At 44.6% G+C, this 16,929-nt stretch overlaps 1 protein-coding gene across 1 annotated transcript; it reads left to right on the top strand.

The window, feature by feature from the left end:
* Positions 1-19: 19 nt before the first annotated feature.
* Positions 20-14,521, top strand: dnai3 (dynein axonemal intermediate chain 3). The gene is made up of 23 exons (XM_028403966.1): positions 20-97; positions 1,176-1,237; positions 1,320-1,355; positions 3,089-3,273; positions 3,645-3,749; positions 3,914-4,050; positions 4,151-4,339; positions 4,765-4,881; positions 5,085-5,278; positions 5,443-5,540; positions 6,139-6,228; positions 6,317-6,400; positions 8,359-8,478; positions 9,172-9,245; positions 9,469-9,619; positions 10,006-10,096; positions 11,450-11,577; positions 11,669-11,729; positions 11,863-11,993; positions 12,073-12,280; positions 13,358-13,449; positions 13,602-13,724; positions 14,384-14,521. Exons 2-23 carry the CDS (start codon positions 1,183-1,185, stop codon positions 14,519-14,521), a joined length of 2,607 nt encoding a protein of 868 aa, XP_028259767.1. The 5' UTR covers positions 20-97; positions 1,176-1,182.
* Positions 14,522-16,929: the final 2,408 nt, after the last annotated feature.

Raw genomic sequence — 16,929 nt, 5'->3', positions numbered from 1 at the left:
AGCCGCGATCTGATTGGCTCTCTCTCTCTCTGTCGGCGCACTCCTGTAACTAATGGCAACCAAACAGTGTCACTGCTGAAGAGGAGTTCAAGCTAAAGTAAGGGTTAAAAAAAACTTGATTTACTCGTCTATAAACTCTTCGCTTAAAATAGCTTCACCCACAGACATAAACAGACATTATCACCGCTGCTCCGTAGAGTTTGTTTAATGATCTGTAGCCATGCTAATTAGCTAGGTAATAAAAACATTAGCTTGCTAAAGTTAGCTAACATCTGTGGATGTAAATAAGACGTCTGGCATGCTTATACTTAACTTAACATACACTTTACCAAGAACGGATGCTGTTTGTGTTATTGTCTTCTGCTTTAATATTTATTTATTCGTGTTAAAAGTTAGTACCCCCTCTTTTTTATGCTGTTTTACATCATAACAAATCATCACATTGCACCGGATCTTAGTATTAGGTTTAATGAAACCTCAGATAAACAACAGCATTACTTTTCCATATTAGCATTAATAACTGTCATCAGTCTAAAAGCTGAACTTTTGGGTTCAGCCTCCTGTAAATATGGCTTAAGGGGGGATTAGTTCAGGACCATAACATTAAACATCCTCAGTGAGGCTGTAGGCTCTGAGTAGTAGCTCTTCTTTCCAACTCTCTGACCACCTGACTGTGAGCTGAATTTACAGCACCAACAACATGAAGAAATAATTCATAACCAAACATATTGTACGTTAATAATATATAATTCTGTAGAAGTAGCCTGCACTTAAGGTTTTTATTAACAGTACAGCTTTATTGTAATATATTTTCAATAAATTTGTTAAAGATTCAAAGATAAGAAGTATTTTGAACATTTGTTCTCCAACTCAGTGTCAGTAACTATAACTATTCAAGCAATTACAAACTGGGGTACACTGTAAAAAGACATGATTGTCTCTGGTAACTAGGGAAAGGCAATTCTATAATCGTCCACAAGATGTCGCCACATGCACGGGTAATAACATCTAAGGCAGTGTTGTTGGGCTGTCTGTAGTCTATCGTGTATGAGTTTCACACATACACTTGATCAGCAAAATATGAATGTGTAGATTAATTTAAAAAATATATCTACACACATATATATAAGAAAATTTGTCATCTTTCACATTTTTACTAAAGCTGCCATCCACAGAGCAAAGATGCCACCTAAGAGATCCAAAAGTGCAAAAAGCAGCGCAGGCAAGAAGAAGAAAGGTGTGTTTAACATGTTTCTATTTTGTTTGATCTGTAATGAAGAGGTTAATAAAATAGTGACAGACCGATATTTTCTTCTCAGGAGGGAAGACTCAGTCACCCACACCTCCTCCTCCAGGTAAGAAATGTTTTTTTCTGCTATCCTGATGCTGGATTCCCGTCTCACTCTGAAGGAGTGATGTAACGGGCTGAGATTTCTTTCAGAAGTCAGAAAAGCTATATGCATGCATTGTTTTTGGTTTACCCCAGCGTAGCCTCTGGGTGGACTCAGCTGTAGGCCCCCATTGTCACGGTTTGGTTTACGTTCAGCATACCGACCCTGAAGCGATGCTTTTGGTCATGTGCAGGTCACTGGAAGCATATCTTTCACTCTGGATTAGGTCATTGTGTCTTGTTGTGTGTACAAACTTTCCTTTAGGAGTGCTAAATGCTTAATTTAACCCAACCTTAGCCGTAAACTTAACCCAAGACCATGTCCTCCCATTAAAATCCAGAAGGTAACCTGGTGCCTTCCAGCTGTCTCTGTCTCAATAGCAACATGCTGGTTCACATTCAAAGGGTTGAAGCGAGGCAACTGGATCTGCAGAGTTTTCTTGAAGATGTTTTGCTGCTTATCAGTTCTAACTTTAACCCTTTGAATGAAAATGACTGAGCATCTTCATCAACATGTTGGTTTACTCAAATATATTTGTTTAAAAGTCATTGAAAATGCTTGACAAATGTCACCAGAGATGACCACAAACTGAGTAAAGTATGATGTGGTGCAGTATAAATATCTGCCTTTGTTGAATTATGAAGGAGGAAAGCGACCCGACAAGTTCACAGCGTCTCTGACGCCGCCTACAAATGTAGTTTAATTGCATTCTTGAGGGATATGGAACATCGCACATCGCACTCTCTTTGTCTCCCAAGCAAATATTTCCCATGAATGTGAATGGCCTATAGTTGACACATAACTCTGCAAAATGAAGGGTGTGAGTTTCCACTACAATGATTTGGCATGAGGCCTAAGTGGTGTGAGTGAAAAAGGTTGACACACCCAGCTGGGAAGTGGTTACTTAAGCTGTACTTGAGCATTCCCGGCGTCCCCTCAGCAACCTTGTGGAAAGACTTTGAAGAGAGAGAGAGAGCGAGAGAGAGAGAGAGACCGCAGGCAGGATGAAAACTATCATTATGCAGGGCCCTGTTTACTGTAGGATGCCCTGGACTGAGCCTGGCCTCTGAGTCTACATGCATTGTCTGTTTTGTTTCATAGTAAGAGTCCTATTCGAATATCTCCAGCAGCAGCGCTCAGTTGATGCATAATTGATGTTCCTCTCAGATGCCAGAGGAGAAGAAGCTTCTTGGCCACAGTTTCACATGGGCTGCATTTCATCCTGTGATATTGTAGAGGGGTCCTCCCCACAGGGAGGGGCAGGTGAAGGATCAGAGGCAGTACTGTGTGTTTGATCAGGACAGTGGGGGGGGAGGGAGTGTCTGTGTCACAGACTCCAGTGACTTCTTGATGACTGAGGACTGATTATTTCTACATCCAGCCCGAGTGTACAGGCTTTGGCTCGTGTAGAAAATGCAGTTTTTAAATGTGTTTCTGGATGTCTTCCCCAAGGTCTTCTTCCCTGGTTGTTTTTATTTGAAGCTTCTCTGCTTTATTAATGTTAGTTACAATTATTCAGTGTTGGCTTATTTGAATTTGTCCACTATATAAGACCGATAGACAAGAGAAACATATGTATCGGCCAAAGCTTATTGGCAGAAATTCAATATCCTGCATCACGACCTCTGTCCAGTCTCCCCAAACTTCCTTTATCCATCGTGTTTCTCCCATTGACTGTGAGCTCTCTCCTGATCCAGATCACCCTGAGGATATCTTCCCCCTGGTCCTGACCTCAGCCACCCAGGAGCTCTTTGGGTGCCGCACCGATGAAGACGTCACACGGGAGAACCCTTACAAGCTGCTGAAAAAAGACGACATCATACAGGACATGAGGATGAGAGCCACAGTGTCCGATTTCACCCCTGCGAGGCAGATCGTGCTGGTAAGGCGGATCCACTGTCGCACAGGTCTCTCAGACAATACCCTCAAGACACCGTGATGAGGCACAGACCCCGTCCGAGAGCTGTGGGAAGGAGCGCTGTAACCTAATTTCCTCTCTGTCTGATCTAGATTAAAAACATGCTAACCGCCACTCATACTTTATGCACTTATGCTCCCTATAGCCCATTACTCTAATGAGACCAGAGAGAAACTCATCAGTTTTAAAGCATAAGTAATGCCAGCTTTCTGTAGCCAAGGCCCGCTCTCAGTGTTTGTGTGGTCTTTGTTTGTGAGACACACAACGTGCCCCAAATTACTCCTGTGAACTGCCTCTCTGTCGTAATTAAATCCGTTCATTCTTCTCTCTGACAGGACTACCCAGAGGAGGAGCTCCTTCTGGTGTTTGACCGAGACTTCACATATGGTGTGAGCTTCTACCTGGTTGTGACGCCAGAAGCCAAGGAAAGGATGCTCAAGGTAAAATGACAGCAACATACTACATTTTATTTTGATTTCAACAAGATATTCTCACTTAAGCCTGAGCACATATGAGGGTTTCAGTTAGAACTATCAGAAATAATTCAGACTATTGTGTTTGATGTTCATTATGCTGTTGTTGTAATTCTGTCTGTGATCTGCAGCCCCCAGAGCCTGAAACACAAGAGGAGGCAGAGACTGAAATCAATAAAACCCCAGAACCGAAGGAATGGATATCTCTGGGCAGTGAGCAGGAAGTAGACGAGGAATCTGTCGGGCAGACCAGAGAAAAGGCACTGCAGTATATTTAAAAAAAAACAAAAAAAAACCTGAAATTGATCTGGTCTGAACATTTTTCATGATGTTTTAATTCTGTCCTGTCATCATCAGCTGGGGTGGAGGTATGTGAGACTGCAGAGGGAGGTTGGCAAAGCGGTCAGCTTCTCTGACTGCAGCGCTGCAGATGCTAAGGAACACTACCTGGAGTGTGCTTCCTACCAAGACAGCAGATTCAGCATCACACAGATGCAGAGGGACTGCGGGACGCAGGCTGTTCCCACCCTGCAGAGCAGCAGTGCTCAGACTCACAGGTACGCCCACAGATCACTACACTGCTCTGCACAGACAGAGAGAGCCCTTCAACGAGGGTCATCTGCCAAATGTATCTCCTCCTACAAATGTCAAGCTACAGACTCCATTTAGTCTTAAAACGCTCATTAGATGCTGCTCTATCAAACTTGTATGCAGAATTTTCTAATTCCGAATCGTTTCTGCACGCCAGGCTCTCAAAGTCGGTGTGGTTTTTGAGGTCTCCTCTGCTGTTACCATGGTAACAGGCTGACACACAGAGGCATACAAAGCTCTGAATTGCTCTGATTCTCCAGCAATTCAGAGCAATCCGTCACATCAGCATTCAAAGCAATGCTTCAGCTGCAGCAATCAAACTTTTTTTTCAGGAAATGCCTTTTTCTAGTTGTAACTCCTCTCCCTGTGATACATTGTGTCCTTTCTGCAGGAAATTTCTGAGGAATCTCGCCATCCAGTACGTTCCAAGAGTGTTTAGCAAGGAGGAAGTAGAAAGCATCCTGCAGTCTGAGAGTCTGAATACATTTTGCAGCACAGTGACCTCCAGGTACAGTGAATTATTACAGTAAACTGTCTTAGAGGAGTAAACTCTCCAGAGGTTGAAGGAAAGTCACTTTAGAAAGTAGGACAAAAGCTGAATGACTCCACAGCACTCGCTCTCTGACATATTTAAGCTGTGTTCATTGTTGCTGCTTCCTGTGAGAGAACATTATGAGCAGTCACACTCAGGTTTGTGTTTGATTCTTGCAGCGTTTTACTGGCCCTTCAGCAGGAAGTGATCACCAACGTCTTCTTTGATGAGCTGAAGGCTCTGTCGACAGAGGAGGACGGTGATTGGTCTGGGAAGGTTTCTAAAGGGTTATCGCTTCATCAGGCCTTTACAGACCAGATGTACAGCAAGCACAAGAGCGTAGGCAGCGTTCACTGGCATCCCACCATCCATGGTAACAGATTTATATATAAGTTAGTTTCTAAACATTGACCGATGTAATGTTTAAAAAAAAAAGGTGTCAGAGTTGATCCGACGATGTCTCAGAAAACATAAACACAGCCTCCTCTGTGTTTATGCTGCTGAGTTGGTGTCTTTAATGTATTTTTGATGTGACAGGTGTGATCGCCGTGGCTTTGAAGGGGAAACAGGAGGAGCTCTTGGTCCGACCTGCTTTCATTGTCTTCTATAGCTTCTCTGATCCCTCTAATCCCCAGGTATGAAAAGTAGATGAGAGCACGTCTGAGTGTGAGTAGAAAAAACATTTCTCAAGTCACTTCTCCCCCTTCTCACCTCGTATCTGTTACACTCTCAGAAGGCCGGCCAGATTTGCTCCGTGCCTCCGCTCAACGCCGTTATTTACTTTAGGAAAATTTGAGTGGCTCCATTGATCTGACCCAGCAACCCGATCAATAAAACTGAGCCGTTAAATCACTCAGAAGTAACATGAGTTCTGTGCGATGTACATCTGCACGACGAGACATAAAATAAGTGAATAAGCTTATTGATTGTTGCAGGATTGTTATACTTTAATGCAGCTTAATATAAACGTGCACACATTTAATCATGAGGTTGAAAAATGTGCCACTTTGTGCTGCTGTCCTCCATCTTCTGGGTCTTTTTTTAACTCCTTGATGAAATGGAATCCGCTGTATGCACATGGTTTTGTGGATTAAACACTGAACCTTGTATGGAGAGACTTGAATAAATAAATACTTGGGATGGCAAGCACCCAATACATGGAAATGTCTACTTTGAAATGTAATATTTATAGTGTGTGTGTGTGTGGTTTTCTGTGTTTTGTTTTTTTTACAGTTGCTCCTGGAGTGCCCAGATGATATTTTTGCCTTTGATTTCTGCCCCTCGAATCCAAATATTATCGTTGGCGGCTGCTCGAACGGCCAGGTGCTCATTTTTAACTCAAGAATTTGTTGTTTTTTTTTATTTGAATATAAAAAAGTTTTCTGTTCTCATTCCGGCGTCTCGACCACAGGTTGTGCTTTGGGACATTTCTACTCACGTCACGTACATACAGGGAACGCAGCCTAGCAGTAAAAAGGCCTCCGTCAACATATTTGTGAGTACCCATATCCTGACGCTGCTGTTGATACAGTGATACATGCTCTCTCTGCGTCGTGGACTTCGGTGATGATGTCAGTTTCAGTTCTGGGTCCTCAGTTTATCAGCGCGGGCGGCGTATTTGCTGTAAAAACAGGTTGTTCTCTTATGACAGAGTGAGATGATGATTGGTTGACTCATAACTTCTCTCCTCACCCTCACTCTTTCATTAGATGGGAATGCAGTGGCACTAATGGCACTTTTCAAGCCAGCCACAAGTTGTTTTTACAAATGTGCTAAAGCAAGGAGTAAACCTCTGGAGTCAGTTTATATCATGACATGAGCCTACTGACAGAATAAAAGCAGCCAATCAGGTCCTGTGCAAACATGCCAGTCAGACTGAGGCGGGCTAATTGAATGAAATCTGATGACTGCTTTCTTTTTCTGTGGAATATCTGCCTTGTTTAAATGAGCTGGTGTAGACTAATAAAGATGGAGATGCAGGTAATGATACATGACAACAGAGCTTAGTAAAACCCACAACATAGCAAGTGCATTAAATCCACTGTGACGTGCTGAGACGTCTGGTTCTGTGCCTGACCTCCGCTGACATCCTCCACCTACTGCTGCATTTAAATAGACACATATGCCCCCCCATCATCCAGCGCTCGTTTGCTTTGTGTGCTTTTATTGCCTCTACAGTGCAACAGCTGTCTCCATCCCACTCCTTCCTTCACCGCTGCTTCTCTTTCGCCTCCATGCTCCCACCCTCAGCACCTCCCTCCGTCCTCCTTTGTGCCTGTTTGCACTTTATTTTCCCAGAGTCAACAGCATCAGCTCACATTTGCCAGCTGTTACACAAGTGACTCCACTACCACCGTAGATTGTCCCCCACATAGAAGATAACACTCAGGCAAATCAGACCGCTGCCCTGTTTGCACTTTAAACAAAGGCTGTTGTATCCGCTAAAAGGTTTTGTTTTATTTGGATGTCGGGTGCTGTGAAAAGCTCTGCTGCACCAGCACCTGTTGCTGCCTTATCAGGCTTTTTATAGATTTTGAGTTTTATTCACACCATTATAGCCTGCAGGAGCACAACACAACTAACTTAGAAGTTAGAAGTAGCATACAACGCTGTCAAGTAGATATTTTAACCTCTTAATCAAACCTGTCTTCTAGAGTTATATATATATCGATGAGCTAGAACTGGCAAGCTGCCATGTGTTGGTTCTATTTTTGTGCTACACAGATCGTATCTCACTGGAAAAGTTATTAAATATTGTCCATTTGAATAAGTCAGACACTTAACAGTAATCCATAATCTCTCATAGTAGTTTCTGGGTTTTTTCTTTACTTCGCACCTGCTACGCTGGAGTGAAACTACCGTACTTGCTGCATGTCATTCAGCATTCTGCTAACCAACAGGGGCGGCACGTTGTTAGCATGCTGGAGGACGACATGCCTGCGTGTCTCTGTGGCCTCGGTGTTGGTTGAATCACCCTCAGTCTGCAGAAATGGAGCGTTACATACTAATACTGCACCGTGAGGGACAGGGCTGTGGGAGAGCTCCGATGGAAAGGGAACACTGTTAAAGCAAAGTATTTAAAAAACTAGCCTGCAATTTAATAGTAGCACAGCTTGATTATGATCTACAATCAGCTACATCAGCTGCAGACATGCTGAGGGTGGTACAACAGAAACATGTAATATGATACAGTATAATCCTGGAATAGCACAATGTTGGTGCCGGATCAATGAGTCAGGGGCTTATGTCTTTATATTTACTACTACGAGTATGCCATTTGCCTTTTCATGATCACATCCTGTCTTTCGCATTATGTTTAAGTTTTAGGTCTAACGGAGCAGTTTGGATGGCTGTAGAGCTGCACAGCCTTGTTTTTTTGTTTTGTTTGTTTGATTGAATTGTCAGTTTGCTGTAAGGTGTATGCTGTGCTTTCTGTGTCCACCCTCCCACCAGGACCTTGATGACGATGCAGTGATTAAGACTCCTGCCGTGCGCCACTGTGCTGTGTCAGCCTTAGAGAGCAGCCACAAAGCCCCAATTACCGATGTCCAGTGGCTGCCACCAACATTCGAGGTACGCGGGGCTGACGGGCAGCTGGGGGGTGGGGGGGATTTGTTGGAGGGAATCAGCAACCACATGTCTGGTTTCATGACCTTTTCACAAGAACGCCTGCATTTCACTCGGCCTCTTGATAAAAGGAACTTTACAGTGGTTTAGGCGAAGCGTTCTTTAGTATTTGTCATATCTAATGTAAACATTGTGTTGCAACCTGTAAGACTTTATTATAATCTCTCACATGTAACAGTCATATCTCCTGTTGGCACAAGGATTTCACTATCTGGTTTTGGAATACTGTATAACATTAATGGCTGCTAGAATGCAAACAGGATGTAAGTGTGTGGGTGTAAGAAGCTTGTTCTGTGAAGAATTAGATTCGCCACGTAAAAAGGGAAAATATGGATTGTGGCATCGGGTCTGTTAAATTAAATGTCCACACACAATAAATAAATGCCAGTCTTACACAGGTTCAATAAAAGACTACAGTCTGACTTCCTCATCTCTATATGGCAAACTGTTATCAATCATCTCAACTGCCTTCACTCATCAGGATAAGTAAAATAAGGCAATCATCAAAGTGCCCCCAGGGGAAACGTAGACCTGCCGTATATCTTCAGGAGCCCTGGTTCTTTCCCATCAGCTCCTCAGTAATATTGCTGCTGCAGGCATTTGTGTATTTATTTACTCTCTCTCTCTCTTTCTGATCAGGTGACCAGGTTGGGTGCACCGGTGGAGAACCTGTACAACATTTGTGTTCAGGTTGTCACCTGCTCTCCTGATTGGTAGGCCTTATACACACATCTCCACTTCAAATACAGCATGTCTTTTAAAAACATAGCTGCATGAAGATAAATGTGTTCACAATATAAGTTTTAGATCCTAATAGGTTGGTATTCTTTTTAGGCTCTATCCTGCCTGTGTTATTCATGCTTATATTAGCGTGTATAAGCTTTGGACTTCAGGGTCTGTATGAATCCATGTCCGTGTTTGTCTGTCCCTCTACAGCACTGTGATGTTCTGGGACGTGCGCAAGCCTAAAATCCTGAGCCACATGGTGACAGAGAGCAATCAGAACGGGGACCAAACTGCACTGAACACGCCCTTTGTGTCAGAGATGTTCAAACACCTGGACCGGACCTGGAAGCCGTTGTTCAGGGTAACGTTGTTTGTTTGGTCCCTTATTTAGCAGCTGTTTTCAGTGGTAAATAATTATATTATCTCTTAATAAATATAACATTTTCATGACATTTTATGACATTTATTTCCTTTTTGGACTAAGCTGCATAAATTAAACAGCCCTTTTTTTTAAAGAAATCAAATTGGCTTAGCTGTTTGCCTTCCTCCTGCTAAATCCTTTGAACATAACCAAATAAGGCATTAAATTAAATATTCATGATTTGTGACTTTGGCTTATAGCCGATGTGAATCCAGACTAAGTAAAAGCTCCTTCTGTGTTTCTGTGTTAGCATACATTGAGTTTGTTTTAAGTCTTCAGTGGTCTCAGACTTCTCCTCCTCCTCCTCCTCCTCTGTCACATGTCAGGTTTCTCTGCCAAATATCCATTCCAGTGGAGAGTACGCTCCTTTGAAGTTCAGCCTCGAACACTACACCTGTAACAGTAGCACTAACGCAGGTAAAGATTTCACCCTGAAGCCTGTTTCAGTCTGCTGTGCTGGATCTGACCAGTCCTCCTCATTTACGACACCATATACCATAAAAACATGGCGGTGTGATCAGACAGATGGCCGTCTGGTCGTTCTGAGTGTGATGAAACAGGAAGTATTATTGTAAAAAGCTGCAGCCGGAACGCTCTTGCCGTTCGATGGCACCTGATATTGTGTCATCTGAGGTGAGATCCCAGGTGATTGTTTTACGACACAATACAAAGTGAGGAGACCAAACAATCACCATTAGACACAACTATCTCCTGTCAGAGCTGAGTCTACGTGCACTGTTGGATTCTGCCTTGGATGGTTGAGCACAGTGATCAGTGGTGCAGAGTTCATTTGCCCTCAGGTTCTCTCTCTCTCTCCTCTGGTTTCATAGCACTTTATTAAGTGATACTTCCAAAACAAGGCCCTCATAGTTGCGGAGCATTGGCCCTGCTGACTGTCAGCTCTTTGCAATATGCTGCTCAGGCTCCTCGTGGGCCAGAGGATGATCGTGTGTGTCCTGGCTGGTCAAGAAGAGGCCTGTCTTTGTCCGGCTGAAGGTCTACCTCCATAAACACAGCTTTGGTGGCTGGCGGTTATAGAATTAATATGCTCACCAGTGCAGGCAATAAATCTACAGCCAGTCAGGCGCTCTGTTATCAAGGCTTTAATGAACCCCTGTGTGATTAATATGTTGGTGCCGCTCAAGATGTTTGACTGGCAGTGATTGAGCGCGCCCTGGATGTAATTGCATTGCTCCGTGATTTTTACTGATCAGCAGTGATGAGCAGCAGTGCAGTGTGGCCAAACAATACCCGTAGCTGTCTATCTCATATCTTTACACACATCTTAAGAAGTGGGAAAGTGGATTTAGAAGATGTGTGATGGGGGTAATCTGCTCTGACCTTCAAGCTCTAATCTAACAGAGTGAGACTTGATGTCTGCAGGTGGAGAGGGGGGGGGGGGGGGTCTGTCCCTGACGGACAGTTGGGCTTTTGTGATGGAAACAGCATCCACCACGAGCAACCTGTCGCAGCCGAGCCACCTCTACCTGTTATACCTTTCTTTACCTCATACCCCCCCACCCACCCACCCTTACCAACTCATTCACCTCGGCCACCCCCACCTCCCGCCCCTTTGTCCTTCTGTGCTCAGATTACAGAGCAGACTGCACCAACGTCACTGTTCAGCCTGTTATTTCCCTATTTTGAATATAAAGTAACTCTGATAATAAGGAATCAGGCTGTTTCTCTAAACTTCCTGAAAAAGGCCCATGAATTTTTAAATAATATCGTATGAGCAGAACTTTTGACCTCATTTTCCCCCTTTTTCAGAACACTCTGATGAAAATGAGGCAAAGGCAGAGGTCACCCCAGAATACAGCCAGCTCAGCGCACCCTCAGCCAAAAGTGGACTCAGGGGTCTGGATGATGTCAACACTAAGTTCTATGCTGGAACAGACGTAAATATTTCTACTATGAAAGTCAACATTAAGCAATATTTAACTTTTAACTGCGTCCATAATAACTTACATTTGTATGTTCTGCTGCCAGTGTGGAGAAATTATTTACACTGACTGGAAAATAGAGAAAGACGACTCCGGTCACCTGTACAGTAAGTGAACTGATTTTAATAACCACCCATCAGCAGCTCCTTGGTTTGGCAGCCTCTGTGGATGTACACTGTTGATTGCCCTGGAAACAAATGACTGCCAAGTCAAACTGTGGATTTTCTCTTCTTTTCCCAGATAGCAAACCCCTTCTGTGTTTTAGAACTCATCACTGCTCTGTGAACACAATACAGCGATCACCCTTCTTCAGAGACATTGTTCTGACGGTGGGAAACTGCAACTTTGCCATCTGGAAGGAGGAAGTCATGGTAACAACACTTTTTGATCGAATAATCGATTCCCTTAACTACATGTTAAATAGACCGACTCTGTTGCTGTGACGCCCAGGACGGTCCCATCATATTGTCGCCGAACTCTGAGCACGAGTGCACCGCAGGCTGCTGGTCCCCGACTCGGCCGGCTGTTTTCTTCATTGGGAAAGAGGACGGAAGCATCGAAGTGTGGAACCTGTTGGAAAAAATCAGCGAACCCATGCATGTCCACGCACACATCACCAACACCAGGATCACCTGCATCAGAGCCTGGACTGCCGCCCGTGAGTTCTTTGGCCTCCTTGGTGCACAACACAACACTTTTGACTTAGTCTTTCGTATTTGAGTGCAGGCAGTGTTTGTAGTGAGAGCAGCTGTGCTGTATGATTTAGAGACTGTAGCAGTGAGACAAAGATAAGAGGCAAAGCTGGAGGTAGCAGAGATGAAGATGTTGAGGTTGGCTTTAGAAAGAGTGACGAGGATTAGAAACGAGCACATCAGAGGGACAGCTCAGGTTGGAGTCAGATATAACAGATGGACGGTGGTTTGGACATGGGCCAGAGAGGAGATATATGGATGTGCTAAAAGAGGACATGGAGTTAGATTCCCTGTAGCGACCCCTGATGGGAACAAGCCAAAAGTAGAAGATGAAGATTGTCCCGTATTAGACTAATTTTGCAAAAAGGATTCAGTAAATGAATCTTGAAATGTTATTAGTCTCTTGCCCATTGACAGTAAAAACTATGGACAGAGCTTCCGTGACGTCACCCGTTTGTTTCTGAAGAGCCGTTCTGAGGCTCGGTGGGAGGCTCCGGGACGCTCTGACCGCCGCCATGTTGACAGCGTCACGTCCGCCAAAACTCCAAATATGGACAAAGGGAGGGAGCACAAGCACAGTTTAGGGGGGCGGGCGATCGTAGAAGCAGGAAACTCGCGCTGTGATACGGTACAACCCCGCGACACTAAAAGGGAACCTATCATTTGAGACCAGAGTCATTTCTGCTGTGAAGTCGGCCATTTTAACATGGGAGTCTATGGGAAATGTCTCGCTTTTACAGCCAGCCCCCAGTGGTTGCGGCATGAATTACAAGTTTTGACACTTCCTCATGGGCTTCAAGTCTGAGCCCCGGAGGCTGCTGCTTGCTCTTGCCTCTTACCCAGGATCTATTTGCATTGTTTTAATTAGTCATATTTAAATAACAGGATGGACTTTGTGTAGCATCAAAAATATCTTTAAGTCTTTTTCATACCCAGAGGCTCTCTGCAGTGACCTCAGCTGCTCCTCCAAAGACACAGCATGTGCCTGCCCTTGCTGATAAGTTGTTTTTGTTTTTCAAATGTGGATTGTTTCATACCTACAGCAAAGCAGCACTTCCTGGCCGTGGCTGACGACCTTGGAATGCTTCGCATTATTGAAATACCAAAGACCCTCTACAATCCTTCCAGGAAAGAGGTAGGGCAGCCCGGCCAGCTCCTACACACTCACTGTGAGCTGTCCGTTTACTAATGACTCCACGGCAAAAGAACAACCTTACAGACATGTCTGCTGCAGTACACGCCACACATTAGAACCAATGTCCTCCCTCTCCTGTGCTGTGTGTGCAGAGTTCTAATGTGCAGAAGCGCTTTGGGTCGGAGACTGACAGACTGCAGGATTACCTGAAGAGAGGTGGACTGTGGGAACAAGGGCTAAACAAACAGGAGGCGGAGAAACTCAAGAAGGAAGTGGTAAGCTGTTGATTTCAACTCTAAACTGATGAAAAGGAGCCAGTATGCATCAAAACAGTGAAATGCCTTATTTATATCTGAATAGTCAGTATCCCGCCCCCTCAGGTAAAGTCCTGCTGCACCTGACGTCTTTGAATTGTAACGCAGCTAATCCAGTATGTGCATGATGGTTCCTCTCCCAGCCATCAGTGTTTTGTCACATTGGCCTTGAACGGGTCTTTGCACTCCAACACTCCTGACTTCACCGACAGCTGCCGGACAGAATGACCTACAAATGTTTCTCATTGACCCAGTTAAAAAGCGTTTTGGTGCAAAGTTGATGCTGAAAAACAGCCGGAGCAGCCTGTCCCTCTTTCATGCTCTCGTCTCTCTCTCAGCGCCTCTGTCATTATCTCTCCCCTCCTCATGTTTAATTCATCCAGATGGTTATTTGATCCCGGGCACTGGGGGGGATAGGGAAGTTATTGACAGGCAGTGCCTGGCAGTCTGTCTACTAACTATAGAAGCTAAACCTTTTCACAGCTAAGCTGCAGTATGAATTCAGATAAAGTTAAAGTTTGGTCATCAAATGTGATAAAACATTTTCAAGGTTGCCCTGTTTGCTACTTGTTTATGACCGGTTTCTTCTTCTTCTTCTTCTTCTTTGGTTTTGTCCACAGGAGTCTGAGAAGCAAAAAAGCAAAAAGTTGGAGGTGAACAGGAAGTTGTACAGTGATTTCCTGGCGCTGGAGGAAAGCCAGCTGAGACACACGGGCCTGCAGACACACACAATTCCTCGTAGTGCACACATACACTGAGGAACACATAAAATACCATCCAGAAAACATTGTTGTTTGTTATTTATTGGTTGTATCTTTATCATAATTTGAAGCATTTATAATCATTGTTTTTCACCTACATGTGTGTAGATTTACAGGATTGAATATAGGATTACAGTCAACATTTAATTACATTGATTCTGCCATCAACATTAGAGATGGTTATTGGTTTATAGGGCTTCAGGGTCACCAATAGATGATTTCCCCTCACTCCTGTGGGATCTTGTTACCGGCTAATGCCATCCATTAGTGCCCTCCGCAGCTCCGCTCCCTGAGGATGCAGCTTGGAATACCTCGAAGAGTCGACCTTGGCAGGAAGTCATTATACGGCTCTTTAATTTCATGATATCTATCTTGTGTCGTTCAAAGTGCCTTTGGTATGTTATCAAAGTCACCGCCTGGGGTCTAATGCAAAAACCATTAGTCACCATTTGTAAACTAGAAATAATCTCGCAGCACGTGTCTTGATCTTAGATTGTAAATTAAGATGGATTAACCCTCTGTGGTGTCATCCACGGATTCTCAATGAGCGCTTCTGAATGTGTGTGGAGGTCTACCTAACTCCTGCAAAAAGAGTGGAGTGAAGTTTTTTTAACGTATTAGGACTTACAGTTATGCATGTTGCAGAGTATGCAACTTTGACTGACATCTAGGTCTCAACCCGCCCACCTTAGCTCCTCCTATATTTGGATTAATCAGATTGTAGGCGGAGTCAGGCACTGCCAAGATGGTTGGGCCTTTTCAGAACCCTTCGTGGTGACATCACGGACAGTTTTTGTCCATCTTTATTTAACGTCTATGGATTTGTTTCAGTGAACAGTGGGTCCTAGTTTTTAGTTTGGTTTTGAACCTGTAGCATTATGTGCTTCAGGTTCACGTCCCCCTGACACCCTGAGCTGTTTTGTTTTCTCTTGCTGCAAGTTTCGTTTTTACCCACGGTTATTTAGATTTGGCATAAACTGACTGATTATGGATAGGCCTTAAAAACAGGGTAAGGGTGTATGGTGAATATGTAGCGATCCAACTGGAGAAATACCTCACATGTTCAGTTTTCAGGGACTGAAATATTGAGCTCATGATACATTTTTTTTCTGGTGAAGGGCTGGTCCAATCACAGGAAGCTGTACTTTATCTACAGGAACAAGGAAGCACTGATGGAAAACCAAACAAAATGTTCCCCTAAACGTTTACCTCTGTGACATTGTTCACAACATTTATGTGAATGCTGCTTCTCCCTGTTGAAAGCAGGACCTCTGCAGCTTTTAGAACTGCATTAGTTTCGCTCCTTCATGGGGATAAAATAAGGATGCCTCAGAGTGCGGGGTCCACCTCAGGTCAAGAGCAGCGCAGCAAACCTATAGTCACCAACTGACAGCCGGTATCCTGCCAGAAAAGGGGGTAGAGGGACAGAGAAGGGGGGGTACTGCATAATATAAGGGCAGCTGTCTGTTGCCAAGTATTCATACTGTGTCCAAGATGCCTCAAAAGGAAAGCGAGAGTAGAGCGAGAGGGAAGAAAAAGAAGATGGCCACAGACCATTCTCCTCAGCAGAAGTGAGCTGGGGTCGACTTCAATCTGGCCATGACTCATTCACGTGGACGGTCCTGTCACGGAGTGGAGGCGGGGGAAGAATGGGCTGATGTGAGGGGAGCGCAGGCAGACGGGCGTCCATATGGCCTCTGAGGCACCGACGGGGTCCCGGTGACAATAGGGGGCCTCTGCTCTACAGTCATCTCCTACTCAAAAAAAAACAAAACAGTGAATTCTGTCCTGCAGGCCCTCTGTCCTCTGCGGAGCCTCTCACTTTCTCCCAGGCCAGCTCAGGAATGTGGCTGCTGCACACACGCAGAGTGTCTTCATGCAAAGAATGCTGGGTGCAACATAAACACTCACAAACGCAAATATGTTTGCAGGTTAGGCTCTCAGAGGGACGACAACAACAACAGCACGGCCGTTAAAAAAAACCCCGCCACCCCCGCCGGCATGGAGCGTATTCATGATGTCAGATTTCCCTCAGTTGACTTCTTCATCCCAGTCCAAGAGATTTCCCAAACATAAAAGGAGACCTTTAGCCGTGGGGGTGTCTACACAGGACGGATTGCTCTGCGGTCGCAATTTTTATCACAAGTTCTTCAAAGTTTTTGAGGCAAATCCTGGGAAACAATGTGAGCAGGTGCTGTGCAGGAGGGGCTGTAAATCTGGCCTGGCGAATTAAGCCATTGCCTCGGCATTGTTCTGGCTGGCCTCTTAGCTGATCCTGCTGGGGAGGGTGTTAGGTGGGGTGGGGTTTGGGTGGAGTGAGGGGGGTGCGCTGAGATTTGCTTCCACAAATCTCTGCGCACATTTCACACATTGTCATCCAGCTGCAGAGCAGGAACAGCTTGTTG

The sequence above is a fragment of the Parambassis ranga genome, chromosome 4 (genome assembly GCF_900634625.1).
Source record: "Parambassis ranga chromosome 4, fParRan2.1, whole genome shotgun sequence".
Taxonomy (NCBI): domain Eukaryota; kingdom Metazoa; phylum Chordata; class Actinopteri; family Ambassidae; genus Parambassis; species Parambassis ranga.
Note: the sequence above shows the minus strand (reverse complement) of the source record. Positions and strands in the feature narration are given on the sequence as shown.

Bases quoted from the DNA above. Each gene is read 5' to 3' on its own strand.
- dnai3 (XM_028403966.1), top strand. From the start codon at position 1,183: ATGCCACCTAAGAGATCCAAAAGTGCAAAAAGCAGCGCAGGCAAGAAG. The intron at 1,356-3,088 runs GTAAGAAATGTT...CTCCTGATCCAG, and splicing joins ACCCACACCTCCTCCTCCAG to ATCACCCTGAGGATATCTTC. The intron at 4,340-4,764 runs GTACGCCCACAG...TCCTTTCTGCAG, and splicing joins AGCAGTGCTCAGACTCACAG to GAAATTTCTGAGGAATCTCG.